The sequence below is a fragment of the Macaca nemestrina genome, chromosome 4 (genome assembly GCF_043159975.1).
Source record: "Macaca nemestrina isolate mMacNem1 chromosome 4, mMacNem.hap1, whole genome shotgun sequence".
NCBI lineage: Eukaryota > Metazoa > Chordata > Mammalia > Primates > Cercopithecidae > Macaca > Macaca nemestrina.
The window spans coordinates 89,391,144-89,415,336 of record NC_092128.1 but is presented as its reverse complement, the minus strand read 5'-3'; the positions used below and the strand labels follow the sequence as shown (position 1 = coordinate 89,415,336).

Below are 24,193 nucleotides of genomic sequence, written 5' to 3'. Positions count from 1 at the left end.
GTGCCTATCATCTAACATCCATTGTTACTGGCCAGTCAGGAGAAGGAGGACACATTCATTTAATCATGGTTTAGATGACTTTAAGTATATTTTAGGAAACTATTTGCAGGACTTTTGTCCCAATTCTGAATACTAATCGGCTCTTCTTTAATATATAATACTTTGGATACTACTGAGATTCTGGATAAAAGAGATAATATAATAGTCCTAAATTTTGACTACAAAGTTGTAGGATCCCATTTAATTGGCTGTTAAAGAAAGAATATGCAACAGCATAGAAACAAACAAGATATTAAAGAAAAATTCCTAGTTTTGGCTGGAATAAGGACACTGAGTAACAAACATCCACTAATTATTCAGAGAGAGAGGGGGAGAGAGACTATCAGTCAGTGTTGCAACCCTTACTCATACCTCAGACTACAAATAAGAGCAGGTGAGGGGAGCTTGTGGGAAGAAGGGATTTATCTGAGAAAAGATATTAGCCAGGTGAAGGAGGCTGCAGGAGCCCATCAGAGAAACCAACTGTAAGAAGACTGGACAAATGCTCACTGAGCTGTAGAAACTCTCCCTCTCACTAATACAGCATAGCTGAAAAGTTATTTGGAACCTGCTCAGTAGAGCTAGTAGACCAATGACACTAAGGAGTCAAGTAGATACCCGGAGAGGTGTTCAAAAGATCCTGCCAATAAGGGCCTCTTGAGGATACCAGAAGAACTTTATGGGATGTGTGGCTGTGGAATAGGAACTGAGTGTGCTGGATGAAAGGTTAGCCAGAGAGCCAGTATCCAGGAAATACCATGTCAGAAGTCCCTGCTTTCTGGGGGGTGGGGGGGACCATGACTTTGAACCCTAGCTAGTTTCTGGATGTCTGACATTACAGGGAAATATTCAATAACTAAGAGGAAGCCAAAAATATCACCCACCAAGTAAAAAGACTCTTCTGTTACAATTCTTCTCCTTCCTAATCCCTGGCCACAACATGGCCTCTCAGTGTCTCAACCTCTCAACCTCCAATGGTCCAGTCCTCCACTCTACCTCATTCCCCAACATTATGACCTTACCTGAGACCTAATCTTTATCAGTAACCCTGCATTCCTCTAAATCTCAATATCAAACATCATTCCTTTCTTCTAGCTCTTTCTTAGAATATTCTGACACCAACCATCCCTCATTCCAGTGGGTTTTCCAAGCCACACTCTCACTACATATTGTCTCCTTCATTTGCTCACTTCCCTCCTTTCTGGACAAGGTTCCATACTTCATTGAAAACCATTCCTTTATATTACCATCAGTGCTCCTGCCCCTTTCAATATGGGTTTTCACTGGACAAATAAGACTTCTAACCTTAGTCAATACTAAATCTCTGCCAAACCCAAGCAGCTGAATGAGCTAGGAAACAAATAAACAAATTACGATCATGTTGAGTGTTCTCCAAATTCATGACTACACCCTCCAATGGAGTCTCAGTGCTGCCTGGCAAGCCTATTCCACTTTTCCAGTTAATTTACTCTCACTGTCTTATACTACCTCCTCTCCCTTCAAATCTCTAACATTTCCCCCTTTTCCTCACTCCCTGCTGATACCTTTGCTTCTCATTTCATTGAGAAAATGGAAGCATCAGAAGAGAAACTCAGCCTGCTGCTACTAGCACATTTATTAAGCAATCCCATCCACCCCTCCTGCTGTTGCAATGAATGAAATGTCTGCTCTTCTATCTCAGTCAACCCTTGGCTTACACCCTGGATCCCTTCCACTCCTGCAATTATCTACTGTGTCCTCCATCACACATATCCCCTCTCTGCCGGAATGCTCTCACTAGTACTCTTTCAGCAGTACCATCCATCTTAAATAAAACTTTCCTTGACCTCCTCCCCAATCCACACCATTACATACCTCCCTTCACAATAAAATGCCATGAGTTATCGCTCTTCACTGTCTTCATTTCTCTTTTCCCATCCTCTTTAGAATCCAGCCAACTAGGCTTTCCTCCCCATTATTTAACCAAAATCTCTTGTTAAGGTCAATAATGACTGCAATGATGCCAAACCCAATGGCCATTTAAATATGATATTAATAGGTGGCAGCAAAAGTGAAGCATTTTAGAAAGGGAAATAAGACAAAAATCATAGCATTTTTGAAAATAAGAGACTGTTATTACCATTGCAGCCAAAGACCAGACAAACTGAGTGTTAATTTACTAGAATACAATTTCCCATAGTTAGCAAGTTAAAGAAAATCTCTAATATTAACAAATCCCTGAGTTTTCACGGAACATAGCATATGTACATTTTAACAGAAGACCTTCTGAAATCTGACCTGTGAAGTCACTGAAGTATCCAGAAATCACATTGTTCAGTCTATTAATCAAATCTGGTCAGTATTTACAACCTCACTGACACAGATATGCATATGACAGTTTATATAACAATTTTCGGCACGCAATACAGAAACAATTCTTTTTTTTTTTTTGAGACGGAGTCTCGCTGTGTCGCCCAGGGTGGAGTGCAGTGGCCGGATCTCGGCTCACTGCAAGCTCCGCCTCTGTTTGTTCCGGTCAGTTTCTTTGGCTTCATCTACACTTCTGATGTACCAAAGGAAACATGGGGAAGAAAAAAGCCAGAATGAATAACGTTGTGATCACTTGGCAAGAAGACCAAACAGTGAAATGATATTTTTCCAAGAGCAGAATTCCTTCATGGTTCGTAAAAAAATGTTTCTTGACATAAAACAGTAACTTCTGAGTAGAAAACATGTAGATATGAAATGCTGCACTTGAAAATCTTCTAATAACATTCTTAAAAACTCTGATTTTTTAAAGAAGGAATCTTATGCCCAAAAAAGACAAGTCATCTCTAAGATTGTAAAATAAGAATTTGTGATTTAAAAAGAGAAGAGTAGAAACCTAGAACTTTTTACACCATTCTACTCCACATTTTGCTCTGAAATAGCTATATATTCTGATGACAACTGGATTAATAGAAGCAATTCCAATCTCTCCCCTGAGCTCCAAACTTGCATAGTTAGCTGCTTACTTAACTTCTTTTCTTAGATCTAGAATATCTAATAGACATCATAAACATTAAATACCTCAAAGATAACCTTTATTCCCATCTAACCCAACTGTATTGATCACCCAATCTTTCTCATTTGAGTAAACAGCTTTACCCAACTGCATGAGCCAAATATTTGGGATTTATCCTTGTTTCTCTATCACTCATCTTTTTCATTTAATTTATGAGCAAGCCCTGGCAATTCAACCTCCAAACATAAAGGCTTTATCTTGACATGTTTCTCCATTTCTGCTGCTACCACTGCGCTCCTAAATACCATCATTTTCACCCTAAGCTACCCAAAGGCCCCACTCTGGGCTCCCTGATTGCCCTCTCGGCCCTCAACAATACAATCTCTTACAGTAGCTCTAATAATTATTTTTAAAATGTAATTTAGGTAACATTAATTCTGTGCTTAGAATCCCCCACTGACATCCTATTATGCTTATAATAAAATTCAAACCTCTTACCATGGTCCACAGACTTTCAACAACCTGGCACCACTGACTACTCTGACCTTGGTTGGCATATTGTTCTCTCTTTTTCACATGCTCCAGCTACCCGGGCCTCTGGCTGCCCCGTGAATAGAAACATGCAGAGTTTGTTCGCCCACAAGGCCTGAGTCTATGCTGTGCTCTCTCTGCTCCCTCAAATCTTTACATGCCTGACTGGCTCCCTCTTATCATATTTTGCCTCTGTTATTATCTCATTAATATATTTTCGTTAGAGTCCTCATTGTTATCTGGCATCATATCGCTATCTCTGTTTACAATACAGTTATTTCCCAGACTATAATATAAATCTCATAGGGCATGAGCTTCCTGTTTTTCATCATTTTATATCCCAGTACCTAATACATTGCATAACACCTAGTTGGAGCTTCATACGTTTCTGAAAAAATTACTAATGCTTAGTAACAGTGCTTTGACACTTTTTCTCCTACGCTATAAAACAAAGTCAATGTCTACAGGAGCAATAACTACCCCTTTTCATCTTCTCTGGAATAAAATATGCTCTTTGTGAAGATTCACAAAATACAAAAAAGACAAATGGGACATCCGGTGCCAGTGTTGCAAAATATAAAAGCAGAAAGGGAGTTAATCTGCACTTCTTATTTTATTTTAGGTATCTGACTAAGGCTGTTTTTGTTTAAACAGTCAAATTTGTCACAGTGGAAAAAATTTCAATTAACTTCAGCAAGGAAAATTTACAAACAAAAGTCACAGAGAAATTCTTGCCTGCCAGATTTGAATAATTTCCTATAAAAGTTACTTGGTGCTATTTGTAAATTTCCGACTATTTACTAGGAAAGTGAGTATTTGGAATTTCTTGTTTTCTATGTGTTTCTCAACTACAAATATGACCACTGCAAAGCTGGTATGGGCTAACCCTTTTCTAATTTGTACTGCCACTGAGTGGCCCCAGATGTAGTTAGGAGATGTCTGCTTACTCTCAGTGGGGTGGCAGGGTCTCTCTTTGGTTGAACATCTGGAGGTGATCCCCTAGCAAAGTCGAGCTGTTGCCTTGCTGGCTAGAAAACAGAAGACGAAACATCTGTGGGACAGATAACTGTGCAAGCCTGTGTGAATCTCTGCTGAGGCCTCATCTGTAAAACACACCGTGTGCCACTCGTCTGACACCAGGTGAGTTACTTTGGAGGAGAACCCAGCAGAGATGAAGAAGAGTGCAGCTGCACAGCTTCTCCTTTGCCTTTTGTCTGTACTCGTATTCATCTGTCAGGCTGTCTCCTTATTCTCCGTGCTACTGTACAGCAATTGGGCCAAACACTAAGCATGCCACGGGCAGCCTATGACCATTCTGAGTTTGTAACACACACACACTTATATATACTCAAACAGATGTTCTGTGTGCCAGATACCACGGTAATTTATCCAAATTCTGAATGTCTTCAAGGATTACAACTAAACTTCAATTTTTATCAGTCCCTGCCCAGGTCATAATTATACCAAATCCTTAATTTCAGAATCTTACATTCCATGTTTAACATCATATATTCTGTTGGCACATGATGAAAAACTCATTAAATAATATTTAGAGACTGTCACTAATCTTTACACGTTAGCACTTTAAGTTCACCTCTGTGTAAATTACATAACTTGATACAAGTCTATAAGTCACTGTAAGCATACATACTTTTAAATAAAATATACTTAATTTCTATAATTTTAATGTTTCCCACAGAAATCCTTTGCATCCCAACAAATATCTTCAGATACAAAATATCAACTAGGAACAGGATCATATAAAGAGTAAATCTGTTCCTGATAGACATCTGATTTTCTGACATTGTCAACACATCATTAAATACAAGTGTTTGAATATGATTATTAAACTATGCAAAATGACCTTCAATGCAACTCACCACTTTCTTATTTTGCCTCAGATTTTAAGACAGATTGTACTTGGGGAATGGCAACAGCACAAGTTGTTTTTTTGTTTTGTTTTGTTGTTTTGCTTTTTTTTTTCTTTTAAATAAATGTAATATTCTTCCTTTGGAAAATAAAACCTTTCCCTTAAGCTCCAAGGAAACTAGATTTAAAAATAATGATAAAATTCTGTCTCAATTCACAAATAGATTAGGTATGGACCAACTGTTCTCAAAAACAACATGCAGAGCTTGGAGGGCTTTCAAATTGAGAGGTCTACTTGGAGTAGAACTCCAACCTCAAGCCAAAATGATACTCCATGTCATTTTGCTTCTGTGCATTTTAGGGAAATACAACCAAAATTAAATAACAAGAGAAGAAATATTTTCTAAATATTGTTTCATTATTCATACAAATTGAAGTCTAAACTGAAAAATACCATTTCTAAGCAATATTAAAGAGGTTCTAAATTAATCTAAGCACCAAGTGAATTTTTAATAAATGCTGCTTCATCTTTTTAACTCTAAATGATTGTCCAAAACAATGCCTGCAATTAAATTGTTTTCCTCTGGTTCTCAAAACTTCATAATATTGCAGTAACTTCAATAAATGTTCCCTTCTGGGAAGGAAACTAAAGGTTTGTTCCAACTAGTTTGAGAACATTGCCCACCCATCTTTTCATTCTTCCAACAATTTTTTTTATTGAGCATTTACCATATGCCAGGCCTTAGGAAAAGAGTGGTCAATCAAGCAAGATCCCGGCACACAGTAGGGGAGGCAGAAAATTAGCAACTGAAAAATGAAACTTGAAGTGACAGGGAACGATGAAGGAAGGGGTGAGCAGGTGGGTGTTTCTGTTTACTCTCGTTTGGATGGGCAATAAAGAGCCCTCTCAATAGGTGAGGTCTGAGCTGAGACAGACCCCAAAACACAACTGAACCATGAGAAGAGGTGGAGGTTGAGCCTTCCACACAAAACAGTGGCTGGCACAACTCATGGAGATGGAATGAGATTCCCCAAAGGTAAGAGAGGGGGCCAGTGTGGCTGGAGCCTAGAGAGAGAGGGAAGGGAGGAGATGATGAAGGCAAGGGGAGGAGGCAAGAATCAGATCATGACAGTCTTGTAGGCCACGTAAAAGTGTTTGGATTTTATCCTGCAAAGAAGAAGGAGCAAGTAGGGTGTTTTAACCATAACATGATTTGGTTTGCATTTAGAAATGATCATTCTGGCTGCTATGGAAGACTGGATTTAGGGAGGCAAAAGTAGAAAGAGGAAGACTGAATTTTCAGAACATACAATCCTCAGCAAGAGTGTAGAATTCTTAACCAAGACTTCTTGGCGGGGGTTGGGGCAATGTTTTTAACTAGGACACAAATAAGCAGTTTTCCCTTCTTTTATAGCACTGCATAATTTTATGTCCTTTTAAAAATTACATAATAGGATTTTTTTCCCTGATAATCTTTAGGATCCTTCAGTTGACAGTATACTTTCTGACCAAGTTTTCCTCCTTTTCTCTTTAAGAGTAGAAAATAGAGGCACAGTGCGGAAAGGCATTCTTATTCTCTTTGCTAATCATTGACAGTTTTGGAATGGGTCTCAAAATAGACAAAATCTCAAACCAATGAATCCCTCTCTTCCAACTCATAATCATCTCCCTTTCCTCCATTGATCAATTCCTTATTTTGGTAAACTGGAAAGCAGTGCAAACCCAATTAAACACAGTGACCAACAAAGGAAACAATCAGCAAAATGAAGCTAAAACCCACAGGATGGGAGGAAACATTTGCAAATTACCCCTCTGACAAGGGATTAATAACCAGGATATATATGGAACTCAAACAACTTAACAGGAAAAAATTCTAATATTCTGATTTTAAAATAGGCAAAAGATCTGAATGGACACTTCCCAAAAGACATACAAATGGCCAACACTATATGAAAAAAAAGTTGAACATCACTAATCATCAGAGAAATGAAAATCAAAATTACAATGAAACATCATCTCACCCCAGTTAAAATGCTTTTACCCAAAAGATGGACAGTAATGAATGCAGGTGAGCACGTGGAGAAAGGGGAACCCTCGGACACTGGTGGTGGGAATGTAAATTAGTACAACCATTATGGAGAACAATCTGGAGGCTCCTCAAGCAACTAAAAATAGAGCTACCATATGATTCAGCAATCCTACTGCTAGGTATATACCTAAAAGAAAGGAAATCGGTGTATCAAAGAGATATCTGCACTCCTATGTTTGTCACAGCACTGTCACAATAGCCAAGATTTGGAAGAATATAAATACTGTGTAAGATTTTAGAGGTGCTTACCATGTTTATAAAGCACTTTCAGATATGTTCTCTCATGTAATCCTCACTGTAAACCTCAAAAATTTGCTGTTTATGGAATTATTAAACAAAAAGGCTGAATATCTTGACCAATCTTGCAAAACCAATAATTGTGCAAGACCTCAGAAATTTCTCTTGAAAAATCTATCAGGATGATATATTTTGTACTTCACGTGAGCTATGCATTTGATAGAATCATATTTGATTATAATGATCTGTTTACAGGTCTTTGAGCCACTCAAGGGAAAGAACATGTCTTCTTTATTTTCATTTCCAGAATGAAATGTAATGGTTGTTAATAGATAAGTCTTTGGGGAACATCATCAATTATTCCATGACCGGAGACTGTTGTAGGAATTTATATTGCTAGCTGATACAACTAGGTTAATAGCAAGAGAGTAGAAGTACATTTAGGATATGAGAGCATAGCTCTGGATGCACTTCTGCCTGCAGGAAGAGGAATACTCTAGACCAGATGACATTTCAGGATCACTGTAGTTCCTCAGATTTCGTAAGTAGTTAGAGGAAGAGCTGAAAGACACAGGAAAAAAAGAACTAAACCAGGAACTTGCAAGCTACCAAAATATGTTAAAAAAAAAAAAAAAAAAAAAAGAGAGACTGCTACCTACTGGCCTACTGGCAGTTTTCATGTCCACAAATCACTTAACTATATTAAAAATTCCTTAGCAAGACCTAATTTTTTCATTCTGTCACATGAAACTACTTGTCAAGGTTGGGAAACAACCAAATTATTTAGCTTCCCTTTCTCTTTGAACTGCCTGGAATCAACATCAGTCAAACAACTCACGTGGTTTAATTCCCCAGATACTTTTCTTCCCCGTTTTCTTACCTCATAGTCATGTCCAACTATTGTTTTCCTCATTCAATAAAAGCGTCTCTGACTAGATTAACAGTGTAGAGTGAAAAGGAAAGGTCTAGGTCCCTTCCCTTGGTCTCCAAGTTATGAAAGCAGCACTGGGAATGTTTATGAATGCTGCACATTAATCCACTGAAATGGTCATTTTGTTTCTTTTCCAAACACAGGATTTCATCACATCTAATAATAAAGCAACAAGCCACTTTCTGTATATTAGAAACCATCAACTTGTAATTATATAGTGAAATACATCTATATGAATTCCTTGTGATGATATAAGCTGGTATTGTATAAGTGAATTTTTTTGGATCCCACTACGTATTTAAAAGAATCTATTTATATTGGGCCAATTATCTCAGAATAACATCGACTTAAGGGTAAAGTGAAAGTTTCTTTTATAAACCTCTATAGATACATAAATAATCCAGGAGGCTTTTTACAATTATAAAATTAAGATGGCTTTTCAATGCTTGCTAAAGTTTTTGGACATATTATCCATGTAATGGGCAAAATGTAATCCTAAATTGGTGATTAAAAGACCCTGCATGGAAACAAGCTGTCAAATGGATGGAGAGAAATTAAACCTGACAACAGTAATGCCTACTTTCCTAAATGAAAGCCCAGTTCAAGTTTCTACTCATCCATTTTTCAAAACATAAAACAAGGCATTTTCCAACCACCCATAGATGAGATGCCAACATTTGCATTTCACTTGAACCTGATGAAGTCAGTAACTTCCAGCTTCAGGCTTGCCCAGAACTGCTGTGAGAAGATGTTTGTCCAATCTAAAACAATAGCAATGTGACAACATGCGACAAAGGAATGAAATGTGGCCTGGCCGTAGTTGGCTCTGTCCTGCATTCCCTCTGCACCGTTTGGAAAGCCTGATAATCCAACAGGATATCGGAAAGTCTCACTGTCAGGTCCACCCGCAGAGACTGCCAAGTGAGTAACTGGAAGGAGGGCAATGTGTGGAAAGTTGGGAGGCAGGGTTGAGAAAGGGGATTTCTTCATCATGGCAAATCTAAACCAGTGCAAAAGAAAAATAAGATCATCCTATTTTTTCCAATGTTTGTTTGCCTTGTTTTTAATTGTGAATTTCCTACTTTTAGACAAAAATAAAATTAGGAAAAGCGGGTTTCCTGCTTGGTGATAAAATAAGACTGAAATCATAGGTACAAATAGTTAAAGACAGGCTTGTGTGTCATACAACCTATGTCAGGATTTCAGCTCTGCACTAGCCCTGCCACCTTGCTCAATCTACTTCAACACTGTAAAATTAATTTTCTTGAATGAAAAGAGTGAGTTGTTAAGGTTGATGGGACGATAGACGTAAAAATTCTGGTATGGAGTCCAGCTCATAGTAAATCCTCCATATAAAAGTGAGCTGATAGTTTTTAAATGACCCTACCCTAAGGTATCTATGGAGAAGGTGCTGAGAAGATGCACAGTGCCTAAAACAAAGGGAGGAAGAGGTACACTAGAAGAAACAGTGCAGCAAAAAGTCAAAAGTGGGTAAATGGCCCTTGTGTAATTATACTTAACATTTAATTTGCTTACAAGTAAGCCATGGATAGAATTGCATTAGAATACAGCTAATATAAAGTGTCTGTTTGAGAATATGAAGTATAACTTTTAAAAATGTAAATTTTTGGAATATACACACATGTAAAGAATTGTTCTTCTAATTAATCTCCTTCTCAAAATATATACTTTTTTCAATAGTGCACAAAATAGTTCTACATTATAACTGCCTTCTGGGACACTTTACAAGGCAACACATTAACACACACACAGGCACGCATGCTATGTTTGTATGTGACCACAAGCATGAAAGGATATACTCTCTTAGGTCACTGTGGATGAATGGCTGGGGACAGGGAATGGGTATAAATCAAGAGGATTTCAGAGAATATATAACATTCATGTTAGAAAATTATGTCAAAAAGGAATAAAACAGATACTACTCAAATAAACAGTCAAATTCTCTTCCAAAACTAATGAAAGCTCTCCATTTGCTCAGATCCAGCATTTGAGCATAATTATATTCATGCCTTGCTTGTCAGAACATAACATCTACCTGTTTTAATAAGGGTAACACAGGACATCTGCTTGACCTCACATTCACTGGTCTTGTCTTAGATATATTTTTATTATGATAAAATAGCACTCATGTCAAAATGCCTAAGTATCACAGTAATAAATATATAATAAATACTTATATCTAGACTGAACCTTGGCATATATAAGATATCATCTCACGATTTATGTAAGTTTTTAAAAAAGTGTTGGCTGATAGCCAGTCATAGGAATGCACAAGATATTTATCACAGAGCATATATGAAAGAAAGAGAAAGAAAGGAAGAAAGCAAGAGAACAAGCGAGCCAGCAAGAAAGAAAAAGAAAGGGAGTGAGATATAATAAGAACAAGATAATCCAGAGAAGTAATTAACTCACGTTTTATTTCCTTAAAGTTATCAGTTTTCTTTCTCATGTCTCCTTTCTTAATACTTAGCACACTGTATTACTGTTTTTGTTTGTTTGTTTTGAGATGGAGTTTCGCTCTTGTGGCCCAGGCTGGAGCGCCATGGTAGGATCTCGGCTCACTGCAACCTCTGCCTCCCAGGTTCAAGCCATTCTCCTGCCTCAGCCTCCCGAGTAGCTGGGATTACAGGCATGCACCACCACACCTGGCTAAGTTTCTGTATTTTTAGTAGAGATGAGGTTTCTCCATGTTGGTCAGGCTAGTCTCGAACTCCCCACTTTGGCTTATCTGCCGGCCTCGGCCTCCCAGAGTGCTGGGATTATAGGCGTGAGCCACTGTGCCCGGCCTGTATTACTGTTTATTTGAATAATTCAATCCCTGCTCCACAACCTGTAAGCTCCATGAGGACACCGAAGGCTGTTTTCTTAGTGCTTAAAACTGTGTCTGCACACAGTATTTAATGATTTGTTTAATGCATACATACATAGTTTAATAATTCATTAAGGTAAGTACTAAACAAAGTATAAATTTTCTTAAAATTTCTGCTCTTATGGATGTAATGGAATGAATATGAAAAACAGACATTAAAAAGTATTAATATTCTAGTTAAAATAGAAACAGGCATGAATTACTGCAATTCTATTAATACTATAACAGAGAAATAAAGAATAATGTTGTCAAGGGGATGGGCCATGGCAGAGATCTATGTCAAATTACCTCACAACAAACATGCCTGAAGAGATTTTGAAAAATTTCTATATATCATTCAAATAGTGAAGTGACTAGAGATTTGCCCTTTTATTTTTTTAGGCAATGCTTAGAATACTTCTTTAAAATCATCAGTATTCCTAAACAACTGTTATATAGTCTGTTTTAATCAATCACAGTTTTATTTCACCAGAAAAAAATCCTGTGGTAATATTTAAACTTGAAATGGGCTCAGGAGAAAATTACTAATACCTTATTACTTTTTGTTTGCTATTTTGTATTTGAGGGAAGTTCTACTTTAGAAACTCTTTTTCCCTCCACTGAGAAAAACAAGGTGTACTGGCAAAAGCATCAGTCTTCTCTTGATGCTGGTATAAAGAAACTCTTAATTTTTTGAAAAGGTTCTTCCACGGTACTTGGGAAAAATGATATAAATGAATGTGTAATGACATCATTGCACAAAATATTAATACCATATATTAGCAATAGAAATTGTTTAATGCATTTCTGATTTGTAAATGTCTCAGAAAACAAAAGATCAAATGTTGTAAGCCCTGATTTTTTTATGATTAAACTTCTAAAATAGTTTCAGTGAAAAATAGAATATTCAAGCTACGAGCAGAGATAAATCATTCTGACAGGGTTTCCTCTCCAGCCTAGCACTCTTCTTTCTGACTCTCCCCATTAGTTACTGGCAGATATAACAGTATAAATACTATAAAAGCCCATTCCAGGGATATTTCTGCTAAGCCCTTGAACACATACACCATAACTATAAGAGGCAAATAATCTTACGACACACAAATATCCCACAAATATCCAAAATATGACAGTAAAGTATAAGGCAAGATGTAGGTAAATTATTTTGTATGATTAATAACAGTTACAATATATATTTACACTGAACATATTTTATAAACATATTAAAATAATAGCAAGATATGAAAAACTCTTTCAAATTTAATAAGTCAATCACTGCATCACCTATGCCCCTAAAATTATAGCTTTGCTTCTAATTCTTCAGAAGATTATTAGTAACTCAAACACATTACTACAAATTTTATACCAGGAAGCCCATCATATTTAATCTGATACAGGTTTAGAAATAATCCTACTTATATTTTCTTGTTCCCACTTCATTTTTTCTCTAAATTCCTCAAAAAAGAACCATAAAAAGGAAATAAAAGAAGACATATTTAAATATGTCATTTGTATGTCGACATCTTCATGTGTGCCTGTATTTCCTGCTATAAGTATCTCAAGAGTAAGGACCATCGCTCCAATTTGAATGGGTTTAATGAAGGTTCATCCACGGAAATGGGGGAAAGTGACAAAATTTCTGTAGTGATTTCTTACTAATGGGCATTCTAAATGGTTAAATCAAGTATGTAGCAATATATTATACAGAAACATGTTAGCTTTGGGCATCTAAGTTATGAATCTGACCCAATGTGAAATAAATATCCTTGTCACCTCACGGAAGCAGGTGAATACTAGCCATTCACTTCTTAAGGGTTCTATTGTGAATATTTCAGAGTAAGGCACGGGTTTGATATTTTCTTTAATAAGCTTCCTCTCTGTCCCCTTAGACAACTGAGGGCAGGTAAAATATTTTCAAAATCTGGAGAATACCCAATGTGCATATGCCAACTTGATTAAACATATGGAATACATACTTGGAGAAAAGCCAACTGGCGACCTGCTTGAGTCATCTAAACACCCAAGCTGAGAGAGGTTAACATATAAAGATCAGCTTTGGACTTTGAAGTTTTCTGTTCTTCATTTTGCCTAATTAAGACAAGATTTAATAATCAAACCACTGTACAAACATGTACCTAAAAGTATAGGTTTGTTTCTAATTTGGGGAAGAATTCTTAACAGACTCAAAGGAATCAGCTCCACATGGGAAAAGGTCTCTGATAAGATTTGCTTTTCTCATTGCTAAAATGCAAATGCCTGCTTTTCATCTGAGTTTTATCCAGTGTGACTGAGGTTGGCATCCGCCTGTCAAAATCTCGAGTTTGATACTGAAAAGGAAAGATTCTGATATTAGCATACCATCTGAATCTGAAATGGTGGCAATTAGTTAATAAAAAACTGTATTCCAAAATATTCTTAAAGGTATTCATAGAAACCATTTGTAGATCACAATTTCAAATGGAGTAATCTACCTACTTTACCATAGTAGAACATGTACATCCATGTGTTTCTAGGAAATAGAACTAAGCATGGCAGAAAAGCCCATCTACTATCTAATACTGGTTTTATAAACAAACCTAATTCCAGATCGAAACACTATAAGGCAAAAAATAAGATCCCTAATCTTCCCTCCCACATACATTTCTTGCCCTAAACAGTGGACAATTTTTCAAGAATACCTAATGATTTTAAGTTGTGCCGAAAGGCCACAAAACAAATAAACAAACCTAACTCTACCATAATATAGAAAACATAAGCAGAGTCACATACAAGTCAATGAGTATTATGCCATTAGTCAGAGAAGGAAATTGACTCTCTCCTGATGATACTGATTTGATATAAAATAATTTGATATGAAATAATTTGCTAAATTTAGAGAAGTGCTACAGCAATAAAGTAGGCATTATCTAATGACACATAAAGGATCTGCAATGTATCGTAAAAGGTTAGAGAGAGAGTTGCCCCTGCCAGCCACCCCATCTCTAGCACCCCAATCCCACACATACTTTTGCTACTTTGAGAGTAGCAAAGGGCTAGGCTAGAAAAATTTCTGTTCAGAAGCATGGTATCCAATCCATGCTTCCTTCATGGCTCTGCCCTTGTTACCATGGAGGCCAAAAGAAGAGAAAAACTCCAGCAACACTTGCCGTAAAACCAGCACGTGATGAAGATCCCTCTTCCCTACTGCCATTATAAAGATGATTAGGCGTCTGCCCATGAGTTGATTTTGTTTTGTTTTGTTTGTTTCTTATATCATGGTACAACAAAGTTATTACTAAGCCAGGTTTTAGCTATCCATTTATCAGTAAACAAACTATCAGTTTGCAATATAATGCCTCTCATGCCTCTGTAACATACTTGTAGATGATACAGCACAAAGGCAAGGGAATAGAATCTTAATACTCAGGACCTTAATATTTTCCAGGAATTTTCCAGGAATGAGAAGATGGTGCTTTTTTAAGCCTACCACAGCAAAGAGTAGTGGAAAAACTGTCCAGACCAGGTTCTTTAATATCATTTTGCTTACAAATTCATAGAAAATCCTTTACTGGCCTGTCTGATATTATGCTGCAATCACTGTTTCTTTGTAGTTGCCTCAGCAGGAGAGCTCCTAAGGATGTGGTATGGTACAGACATCCGCTGTCCATTTTAGCAACGTTAAGACTTCCAGGAAGAAATGATCACAAGTTTCTGAGAAACTACTCCAAACGCTTATTGGAATGAAGTGGGGCATATGCAAAATAAATGTAACATAGATGCATACAAGTTGCTGAGAAGTGCCTTACTGGCTAACCTTGGCCTATCTGCCATCACCTGTACAAACTTTTTGACATGTCAATGCACCACATTCAAGTCTGCCTCAAATCTTTTCTGCAACACTAAAAAATGAGGCTCCACATATATAGGCCTATATGGGGTTGTGTACCAAAATAGATACCTGATCATAAAAGATCTTGCAAATGTATCATCTCAATTTTGTACAAATGTCTCATGAACATAATGGTGGTTAAAACACTGATATTGTGATGCTGTCCTTGAGCCAAGAAAGCAGGCTTAGGATGATCACATCCTTTTTGCTGTGACTCCCATCAACATTCCTCTTATATACCCATATCAGTGAAGAGATCCCCAATTTCCAAACCAGCGGTTAGAACATTTTGACTTGGCTTGGAGGCTTACTTTGTTCATGTGGATTTGCTGCTGGTATTGTTTCTGCTTCTCCAAGAATTGCTGGTGTTGCTGTTGAATGACCAGCTGAGCCAAAGTGCTCTGAGGCAAAGGTGCAGACTGGGTTCGGTTCAGGGGTCTGTGACGGGGCAATTTGTGGGTACCTCTAATGCCAGGTGAAATTCTCTCTTTTGTTGCCAAGGGAGACTGAGGATGTAAGGGAACGCCACCTGAAAAAAAAAATACATGTATATGTGTGTATACACACACACACACACACATACACACACACACGCACAATTTTAAGAAAAGATAAGAAGCCAAAGAAAACAGATATATGGTATAAACTATAAGAAAATTAGTGAATTAGTCATGCTACCAGGCAAACAACAGAAGGTGTGGTCAAAAGGTCAGGTGTGGGAAGAGAGAAATGTCAGGGCATTGGACAGGTACGCATCTGACCATACAACTCACCAGTCTAGTCTGGTATGAATAAAGGTTAAATGAGGTCAGTCCTCCTACCCCAGTTGGATCTGAAGGAATAAATAGAGGTGATAGCCTTTCCCACAGTACCAGGTATCAGGGAGACTTTTGTATAGCACTGTGGATCTCTATCAGGGTCTTAAGTAAAAGAGACATTATCCTGGATCACTAATAAAATAAAATCCTAAAATGATCCGCAAAAGGTGCCATAATGAATTACCAGCTACAAGAAGCTTTTGCTGTCGCATTTGTTCTTTCAATAATAGATGCTGCAGGAGAGCCTGGTGGCTGCTGTTGGGCGGCTTTCCCTCTAAAGTAACATGAGGGTGGCTGGAAGACGCAGGGATGCTGCCCCCGTACTGCCCAGGCAGAGGAACACCTTGCCTAAGCGTCTGCGTCTCACACTTCTGCTTTTCTTTGAGTGAATTCGAAGCCTGTGTTGAGAAATAACAAAGATGTTAATCCTCTTTCATCCATGTGGGTCACTGGGTCTCTACATCATTAGACAAGTTTCCTATGCCATAGCTTCCCAAAACAAAAGCCCCATCTTACCCAATGGCTGAGCAGGGAAAATGGACCTTTTCAACTAACTCAACTCAATAAAGAAGAAATAAAAATAGGGTTGGAGCACTGAAGACGATTTAATATTGTCATTGTATTGAACATAAAAAGTTTTTAAAATTAAAATCAGAAGTGATGCTACGTACACAATTTTAGGTGGAAAGAATAAATTCAAGAGATCTATTGTACATGATGACTACAGTTAATAACAATATATTGTACACGTGAACATTTCTGAGAGAATAGATTTCAGTGTTCTCACCATAAAAATAAGTATGTGAGACAATGCATATGTTAATTAGCTTAAGTCACTCTACAATGTATACATATATCAAATCATTATGTTGTAAACCACAAATTATGTACCTTTTATGTGTCAATAAAAAAAACAAAAAAATGCTTATTTCAGGCTTAATAAGTGGAAAGTACATTTCTAAAATATTTTATACACTGTTTAAGTTAAAGGCATACTGGAAAGGTAAAATTTATTCAAAGACTATATCATGGGGATTAAGAAGCTGGAGATAAGATGGACTGTAATTTTGGAGTTGCAAGCAAAAGGAACAATTTACCCTTTCTCTACATGGCTTCTAATAATTTCACAGAGCTGTAAGTGTCCAATGTTTAATTTTTAAAATTAAATTCTTAAAATAACCCAATGAAAGGAGGTAAAAATATGCAGAAATTTGATTTAAACAGTTTATATTAATTCATAACAGATCCCCAAATCTCTAAATATTGAAAATGACATTCCAGATATTTTGTATAATAAACTACAAGTGAAATAAGATATCAAATAAAAATGCTATTAAGAACTTGAAATGTATGATAACACAGTAATAAGGCAATAATAATTATATCATCAATAGCAATAATGAATTATCCTATTCAAATGATTTAATGAATGGTGGTCATTTTGCTATTACAAAAGCAGGACTCTAATACCTCAAAATTATGTGGCATGTTTCTTTTCAAAACTCAAGTTTCATCTTTCAAAATTGCTGTGCACCAGGGAGGCGAAGCAATTTTCAGCGATGGAGAAATCGAAGGACAAAGAGGTAAGTGGTTTGTCTGAGTCACACAGCAAGTCAATGCAATGTTTAATCTAGAAGTGATTCCTTGTCCTGGCCTCTTTTCCTTAAAATTTCCCAGTATTCAGTGGAGAAATGGAATACTAGAGATCCCGTTGGCAAAGCAATGCTAAACTTGAAAAATTAATTGTGATGGCCTCATCCACACCAAAATGGAAGCAAAGAAAAATGAAACTTTAATCCAAACCACATTGGTTTATTCATCCAATGGTACCAAATCGTATTACCTTTGAAAGATTAAATGGTCTGGCTTTAGTACTTGGTCCTTTGGGAAAAAATTTTCCTTGACCACATTAAAAGTGGTACATGTGTGAGTTATTGAGAGGAGTGGCTTAGAACATACAAAAATAAGTAAAAATAAAATGCCTATTCATGTGTCATAAGAAGTTTTTGGGTTTATATTTACTTATCGTTAGAAAAGATAGGAAATAGAAACAGAAGGAAAAATAATTTTTAATTAGTGATAACTGTAAAATATTATCTGTGAATATTTATTTTTAGTTTCATTCCTAATTCCTTTTTTGTTTTTCATTTCATTTACAAATGTTTCATGTGGAATTTTAAGAGCATAGCTGAATTCAGTATTTTCAATGCTTTCTTTTATAATCCCCAGATATAGGACGACATCCAAATTTTGTTTTTTCCTCATTGGTATAAGAAGAACACAGTACCACATAAAATGACATTATAGTCTATTGACAATACCAGAGATAATAAGATATCTCTTAGATTGATTTTAAAATACGTATTGAAACTATGTATTGAACATACACATGAACTTGACACATTCTACTCAGTGGAAGACTTGAAGGTAAGGATTGGCCAAATTGGTGATGAGAGTTGGAATAAATTTTTCTCTAAACCTAATGTATCATATGACCCCTGTATGCATACAATTTAATTAACATTTCAGAGATGAATTATTCTGGATAAGGCCCACACATTTTTTACAACTAAAACTGATACGGTTTTAGGGAATATGCATAGAATAATTATTGCCATCTTCTGCTAGTATGACAATAACATTTCAAGTTTAGCACTGCTTTGGCATAGAGATCTCTAGTATTCCATCTTCTCTGCTGAGTACTAGGAAATTTTAAGGCAGAGGCCAGGACAAGGAATGACTTCTAGGCCTCCATGTAACACTATGATACAGTGACTGCTTTCTTCCCGAAAGAACCTATTTCAGTTGTCAGGACTTTTAAACCAATTGATTCACTTTGAATCTTCTGGGAATAGTTTAATATTTTTCTTAGAGGTTTTCCAGATACATATTTGTCAGTACCAGAGAGTCAGTAACTTAAATTCCCAAAATAAAGTCATTCACAAAATAAATTCTATAAACATATGCTACTGTGCTTTCGAAGCTGTACCTCTCAGCACTGCCCTGGCTTGTGTTCCAGGTCTGCCACTTACTGGCTCTGTGCTCTTGTGCTTTGAAACTCTCCAAGTCTCAGCTTCTCCTTCTGTAAAAACGTGGGCTGTAATCTCTGTTTCACAGGATGGCTGTATGGAGCTATTAAAATAATATATCTGGAAAGTGCTTTTTTAAAAGCTATAAACCATTATACAAATGTTAGTTATTATTTTTACATATGATTATGTGAAACCAGGATAATTCTGATTTGAAATTAGACTGAATGTCTTTGAACAACACAGCAAATAGCAAACAGTGAAGGAGATGCTGGCTCTGTCAAGTTTTTCTAAAGTCTAAATATATAAAACATGAAAGAGAGTTCCCCTATGAAGAGATACTGCTTGGGTTGATTTAGGCTGATGCTGTGCAATGACTTACATTGAGCTGGGATGGCACTGCGGGAAGCCCCAAGGTAATGTTGGGCAAAGAAGGAGAGGTATAAAGACTTAGCAGGTTCATGGAATCTTCGTGAATTAGAATGCGTTGCTGTGAAACCATTTGCTGTTAAAAAAAAGAGGAGAGTCTCAAAATACCACAGTATCACAAATTTTACTGTAAAATGTTCTCATTTCAGAAAATGGGCCTTACCATAATTAAGAAAAGATTTTAAGTATTTATTTCATGACTTCTGTATCCAAAAGTTATAATGTAAAATTTAAATAAAAAATTTCTTCCTAAGACATCGTTATCAAATCTGAATAAAAGGCATCTATGTTCATTTTTTGCAAATTCATTTATAAAATTCTGGCTATACAAAATACGGTCAGCATGTTTGTCATCTGCTGATAAAGTACAATGATAAAATTACATAATTCTGATTAGTATGTCTACTTCTTTTATATTACTCAGTGAAAAAAAATATGTATATAATGCCAACAGTCATTATCTTCATCTGATTCTTCATTTAATGTCATTTTATTGATGGGAAAACTGACCCAAGAAAAATCTTAGATGAAATATCACCATCTAGGTCTTCCATAGTAATCACATCTTTTTTACTATAAACATTTATGAATAGACAATTCTGTGTGGTGTATTTTTAGATCATTCATATTCAGAAACTAAAGTAAATGTTAAAATGTTACGAGTCCTATGCCACAATAGCCTTCATTTACACTGAAATACCCTGAATGTTTTGGCATCACTGTGCTTTTTACAACAAATACCTTTTTTAATCCATTACTAAGAGTCATGTTTTCCCACATGTGGCCTAATATGGTTGCTTGAATTACATTTTCTGTTTAACTCTTGCTTCCCTCCCAGAAGTTTTATACAATAAGAGTTACAAAGGTCTTATTAGACCAAGGAACTCTGGCCTGATATGGTCCCCAAGGGAACAACATCCCTGAAAAAGAATACTCCATGTAACAGTATGACACAGTGACTGCTTTCTTCCCAAACAAAAAGCATATGGGACTCCAATAATAGACCACCTCCAAGAGGGATATTGCACACACGGGCTTTGACTAAAGTAAATATAATAACTTGTCAAGCATGTTTGGGGGAGCTGTAGATTTTCCCCTGGACAAACCTGGGATATCAATTAACTGGGGAAAATATCATGTGCTAATACAATGCAACCTCAGAATGTCACTGAAGAGTGATGCACCACCAAAACACAGGATGTTATTCCAAAACATCATCTCAATCATACGTTTGTTTGGAGATGAGTCCTAGTCTTAACATAATAAGAGCACAGGGTTAAATGTGGAGTTTTCTCATTGCAACTTGGAACTCAAAGCTAGTTCAGATTTTGTTACTTCTCAAAGGAACATGTCAGATATTTGTGCATGAAAATCAAGAGGTATGTTGATAGCAATAACATTACATTGACTTTATATGTAGCCCTTTAAAAAATTAGATGTCTAAGTGACATAGCATAAAGATTATTGGGAAAGATTTTAAAATTACAATGTGTGAGACTGCAATTTTATTTTATGAGCTATCAGACAGAGTTGCATACTTGCTATAAACAAAAAGGCAAGCTACTCTTTTACTCATATAAATAATAAGCTTTTCATGAAAATTTTAAGTATAGAATACATACCTGAACAAGAACAAAAGGAACATATAAGGAAGCAAAAATATTTTAACTAGCTTATTGGCAGTAAATAGTGATTTAAAATAAAAGGATATGTCATTCACTTATCTGTATTCATTGGAGAGAAAATAAGTGTGGAAAAATATGCATTTTAAATAGTGCATAATATTCATTCAAGGTTGTATCTGCTTCTCACAGCACTGAGATACGGACTAAGGGATTTGACATGGACTGGGAGAATGGCACAAAAAATACCATGGACCTCACAAAAGAGTTTTTTCTTTGTTTCCCAGAGAGAATTTCTGTGATATCCTCCCACCTCATCACAGGAACCAGAATTAAACTAAAATGAGAAATAGATATCTTCTCAGACGTAATAATGGCAGCAACACACTGGCTCCTCACACTGGCTTTGACTAAAGTGAAGAGATGTGGGGACAGTCTTACTCTGGGATTGCAGATCTTTGTAGTTTCCTATAAAACTTGAGTGGCTCCATTTCCTCTGGCAGTGTACTGATATTCCGCACCTACCATGGTGCCCTGGGCCAGAAATTTTGTAGGTTAACCTGTTCTTCACAGGCACTCTCAAGCTACCATTATGCTCATGCTGTCAATGAGGAAACTGAATCATTTCCCCAATTTTGCTTCCATGTGGGACCAGCAACAAAACCTTTAAACTGACCAAGACTATGAGATTTGTTGACAGCTGCTGCTACAGGGAGTACGACTCTGCAGCCACTGCCGGAAGACAGGGGAACCAGAGAAAAGTAGGGAGAATGCTGGTAGCTTTGGAGGAGAAGAGGAGCAAACTCAGGCTCTGAGGCTCATGGCAGGAATAAAAGAGTGCAACTGGGAGTCCGGGGTTGGGCACAAGAAGAAAGCTCCAGCGACTTTATAAATGTCAGGATGTTCAAGTCATGGAGACAATTCTTGATGAAGTAAGGACGATTCTGTGTCCCCCACATCTGTTAGGTATAGTTGGTTCTTCCCAAAGACTCTTAACCAGTATGTCGTCTCATAGAAACTTTAGGGACCCGGACATTGCTTAGCTTATCTCTTTGGATTACAGATAAGGAAACAGGCACAGCATCTATGTAGACTTTCAAGGTCTAGAATTACTTCAGAGAATTGAAAAACCATTTCCCTCGAATTATTTTCTTTAAATACAGCTTTCCTCAACTATGCTTTTTGATCGGAGCAGTCTATCTGTTCCACGTTTATCTCTTAATAAGACCTGGAGCCATAGTCTACACTGCTAACTGAGTACAGACACACTTGAAAGTCAGACTAACAGATTGGGAGGAGTACCATTCACCTGACACAATGAAAGATCCTGACCAGCATTCTTGCAAGGCAGGAAGACCATCCCACCTTAGCATTGCGGTGAGCTCACAAGTGTTTTCAGGCAAAGCCAGGATTTTTCCAAGAAGCAGTTTTGAATCTGGCCCAGCCCTTAAATCAGTGCTTTGCTATGATGCCAGTACTTCGCCATTTAGAACATGGGAATGACGGTTTTAATCTGAAAATTTTTCAGAACCAAAATTTTTTATTGTGGTTAGATAAAATGAAAATAGTAAATGTATGAATGGCTATTGTTTAACCTTCACAAAACAATTAATGAGTAACTTCTTTGTGTTAGATTAATGGTGCTGGGTGCTAGGCGTACAAGATGTCCCATAAAACACCAATTCTTGTGGTAGTTAGCTGCACAGAAAAGTAAAGAACTAACTCTTTGACTTGTGATAATTACTGTAATTAGAGGAAGGAGCATTATGTTAGGACATGAGATGTGAAATGGGCCAAATGCTGGGGTAGGGGTGGCCTACTCACATTTTACTAAGGCTTTTCAAAATCTTATTTAATTTCTCTCCTGTTATGTCAATAGGAGGGGCATCTCATAGATAATATTTGTAGTTCAAATGAATACAAAACACATAGACTGAAACATTATGTCTCTCAATAGAACTATTTATGTGGAATTGAAATTAAGCCACTGACTTAAATTAAAAGACTCAGAATCTCTTCCAAAAGGGACACTGGCTAAAATTAGAAAAATAGACAATGTCAAATGTTACAGGGATTTAGAAAGGTAAAAACTCTCATGTATTCCTGGTGGGACAGTAGTCTGGTATAGCAATTCTGTTGAACTATAAACCAAAATAATTATACTGTATACCATATGACCCAGTGATGGCTCTGCTGGGAATTCTAACTTCGAGAAATTCTCTCATTAAGTTGTAGGATGATAGGACATGGTATATATTGAAGGGCACCAGGACATCTACCTCAGGAATCAGTATGTGGCAGCACCCACCATGGATTTTTATGGTGATTGAAAGCACACCATTAGATTTCTGCATCCATAAAGACACAGTGTCTGGATCTAAAAACACATGCTTAGTGATAAAAGCAAGAAAATGGAATGATACGGATAACATTGTGCCATTTATATCCCATGAAAACCCATGGATGCAAAGTAAAAAATATATATAGTGTAAAAATTTGTATAAACAAGAACACAGGAGAGAATGATGCCTACGGGAGCAAGGAAAATGAAAGTGGGGAAAGGAGATGGAGAGAAAGAACCAAGGAAGGAGGGAGGGAAGCAGGGAAAAAAGGAGGAAGGGAAAGAGAGGAAGATAAACAAATACTTTTCTTAATCTTAAGAAGACAAAAAAGTCAATGATAGCCCTTGACAGAATGCTAGTAATACTAGTTATGTAAATAATTACTTACTTCTCCTTTTTTTTTTTTTTTTTTTTTTTTGACAGGATCTTGCTCTGTTGCTCAGGCTGGAGTGCAGTGGTGTGATCAAGGCCCACTGTAACTTCAAACTCTTAGGCTCAAACTCCCAGCTAATGTTTGTTAGGTTTGTGGGGTTTTT

The 24,193-nt window shown here is 36.7% G+C and overlaps 1 protein-coding gene across 50 annotated transcripts in view; it reads right to left on the bottom strand.

Annotated features, from left to right (window-relative positions):
- Nucleotides 1–24,193, bottom strand: part of LOC105475646 (histone deacetylase 9) — a 919,991-nt gene that overhangs the window by 339,871 nt on the left and 555,927 nt on the right. For 26 of the 50 annotated variants that reach the window (XR_011621594.1, XM_071094019.1, XM_071094020.1 and 23 more), the window contains 4 exons: nucleotides 19,647–19,769; nucleotides 16,420–16,633; nucleotides 15,729–15,946; nucleotides 4,501–4,581 (listed from right to left, as the gene is read on the bottom strand). Coding sequence is in view for 49 of the 50 variants with exons in the window: in XM_071094019.1 (XP_070950120.1) it covers nucleotides 4,501–4,581; nucleotides 15,729–15,946; nucleotides 16,420–16,633; nucleotides 19,647–19,769 (636 nt within the window). In the remaining variant the exon portion in view is untranslated. The remainder of the gene's footprint in view (nucleotides 1–4,500; nucleotides 4,582–15,728; nucleotides 15,947–16,419; nucleotides 16,634–19,646; nucleotides 19,770–24,193) is intronic. The other 24 variants (XM_071094014.1, XM_071094015.1, XM_071094034.1 and 21 more) reach the window with 1 other exon arrangement.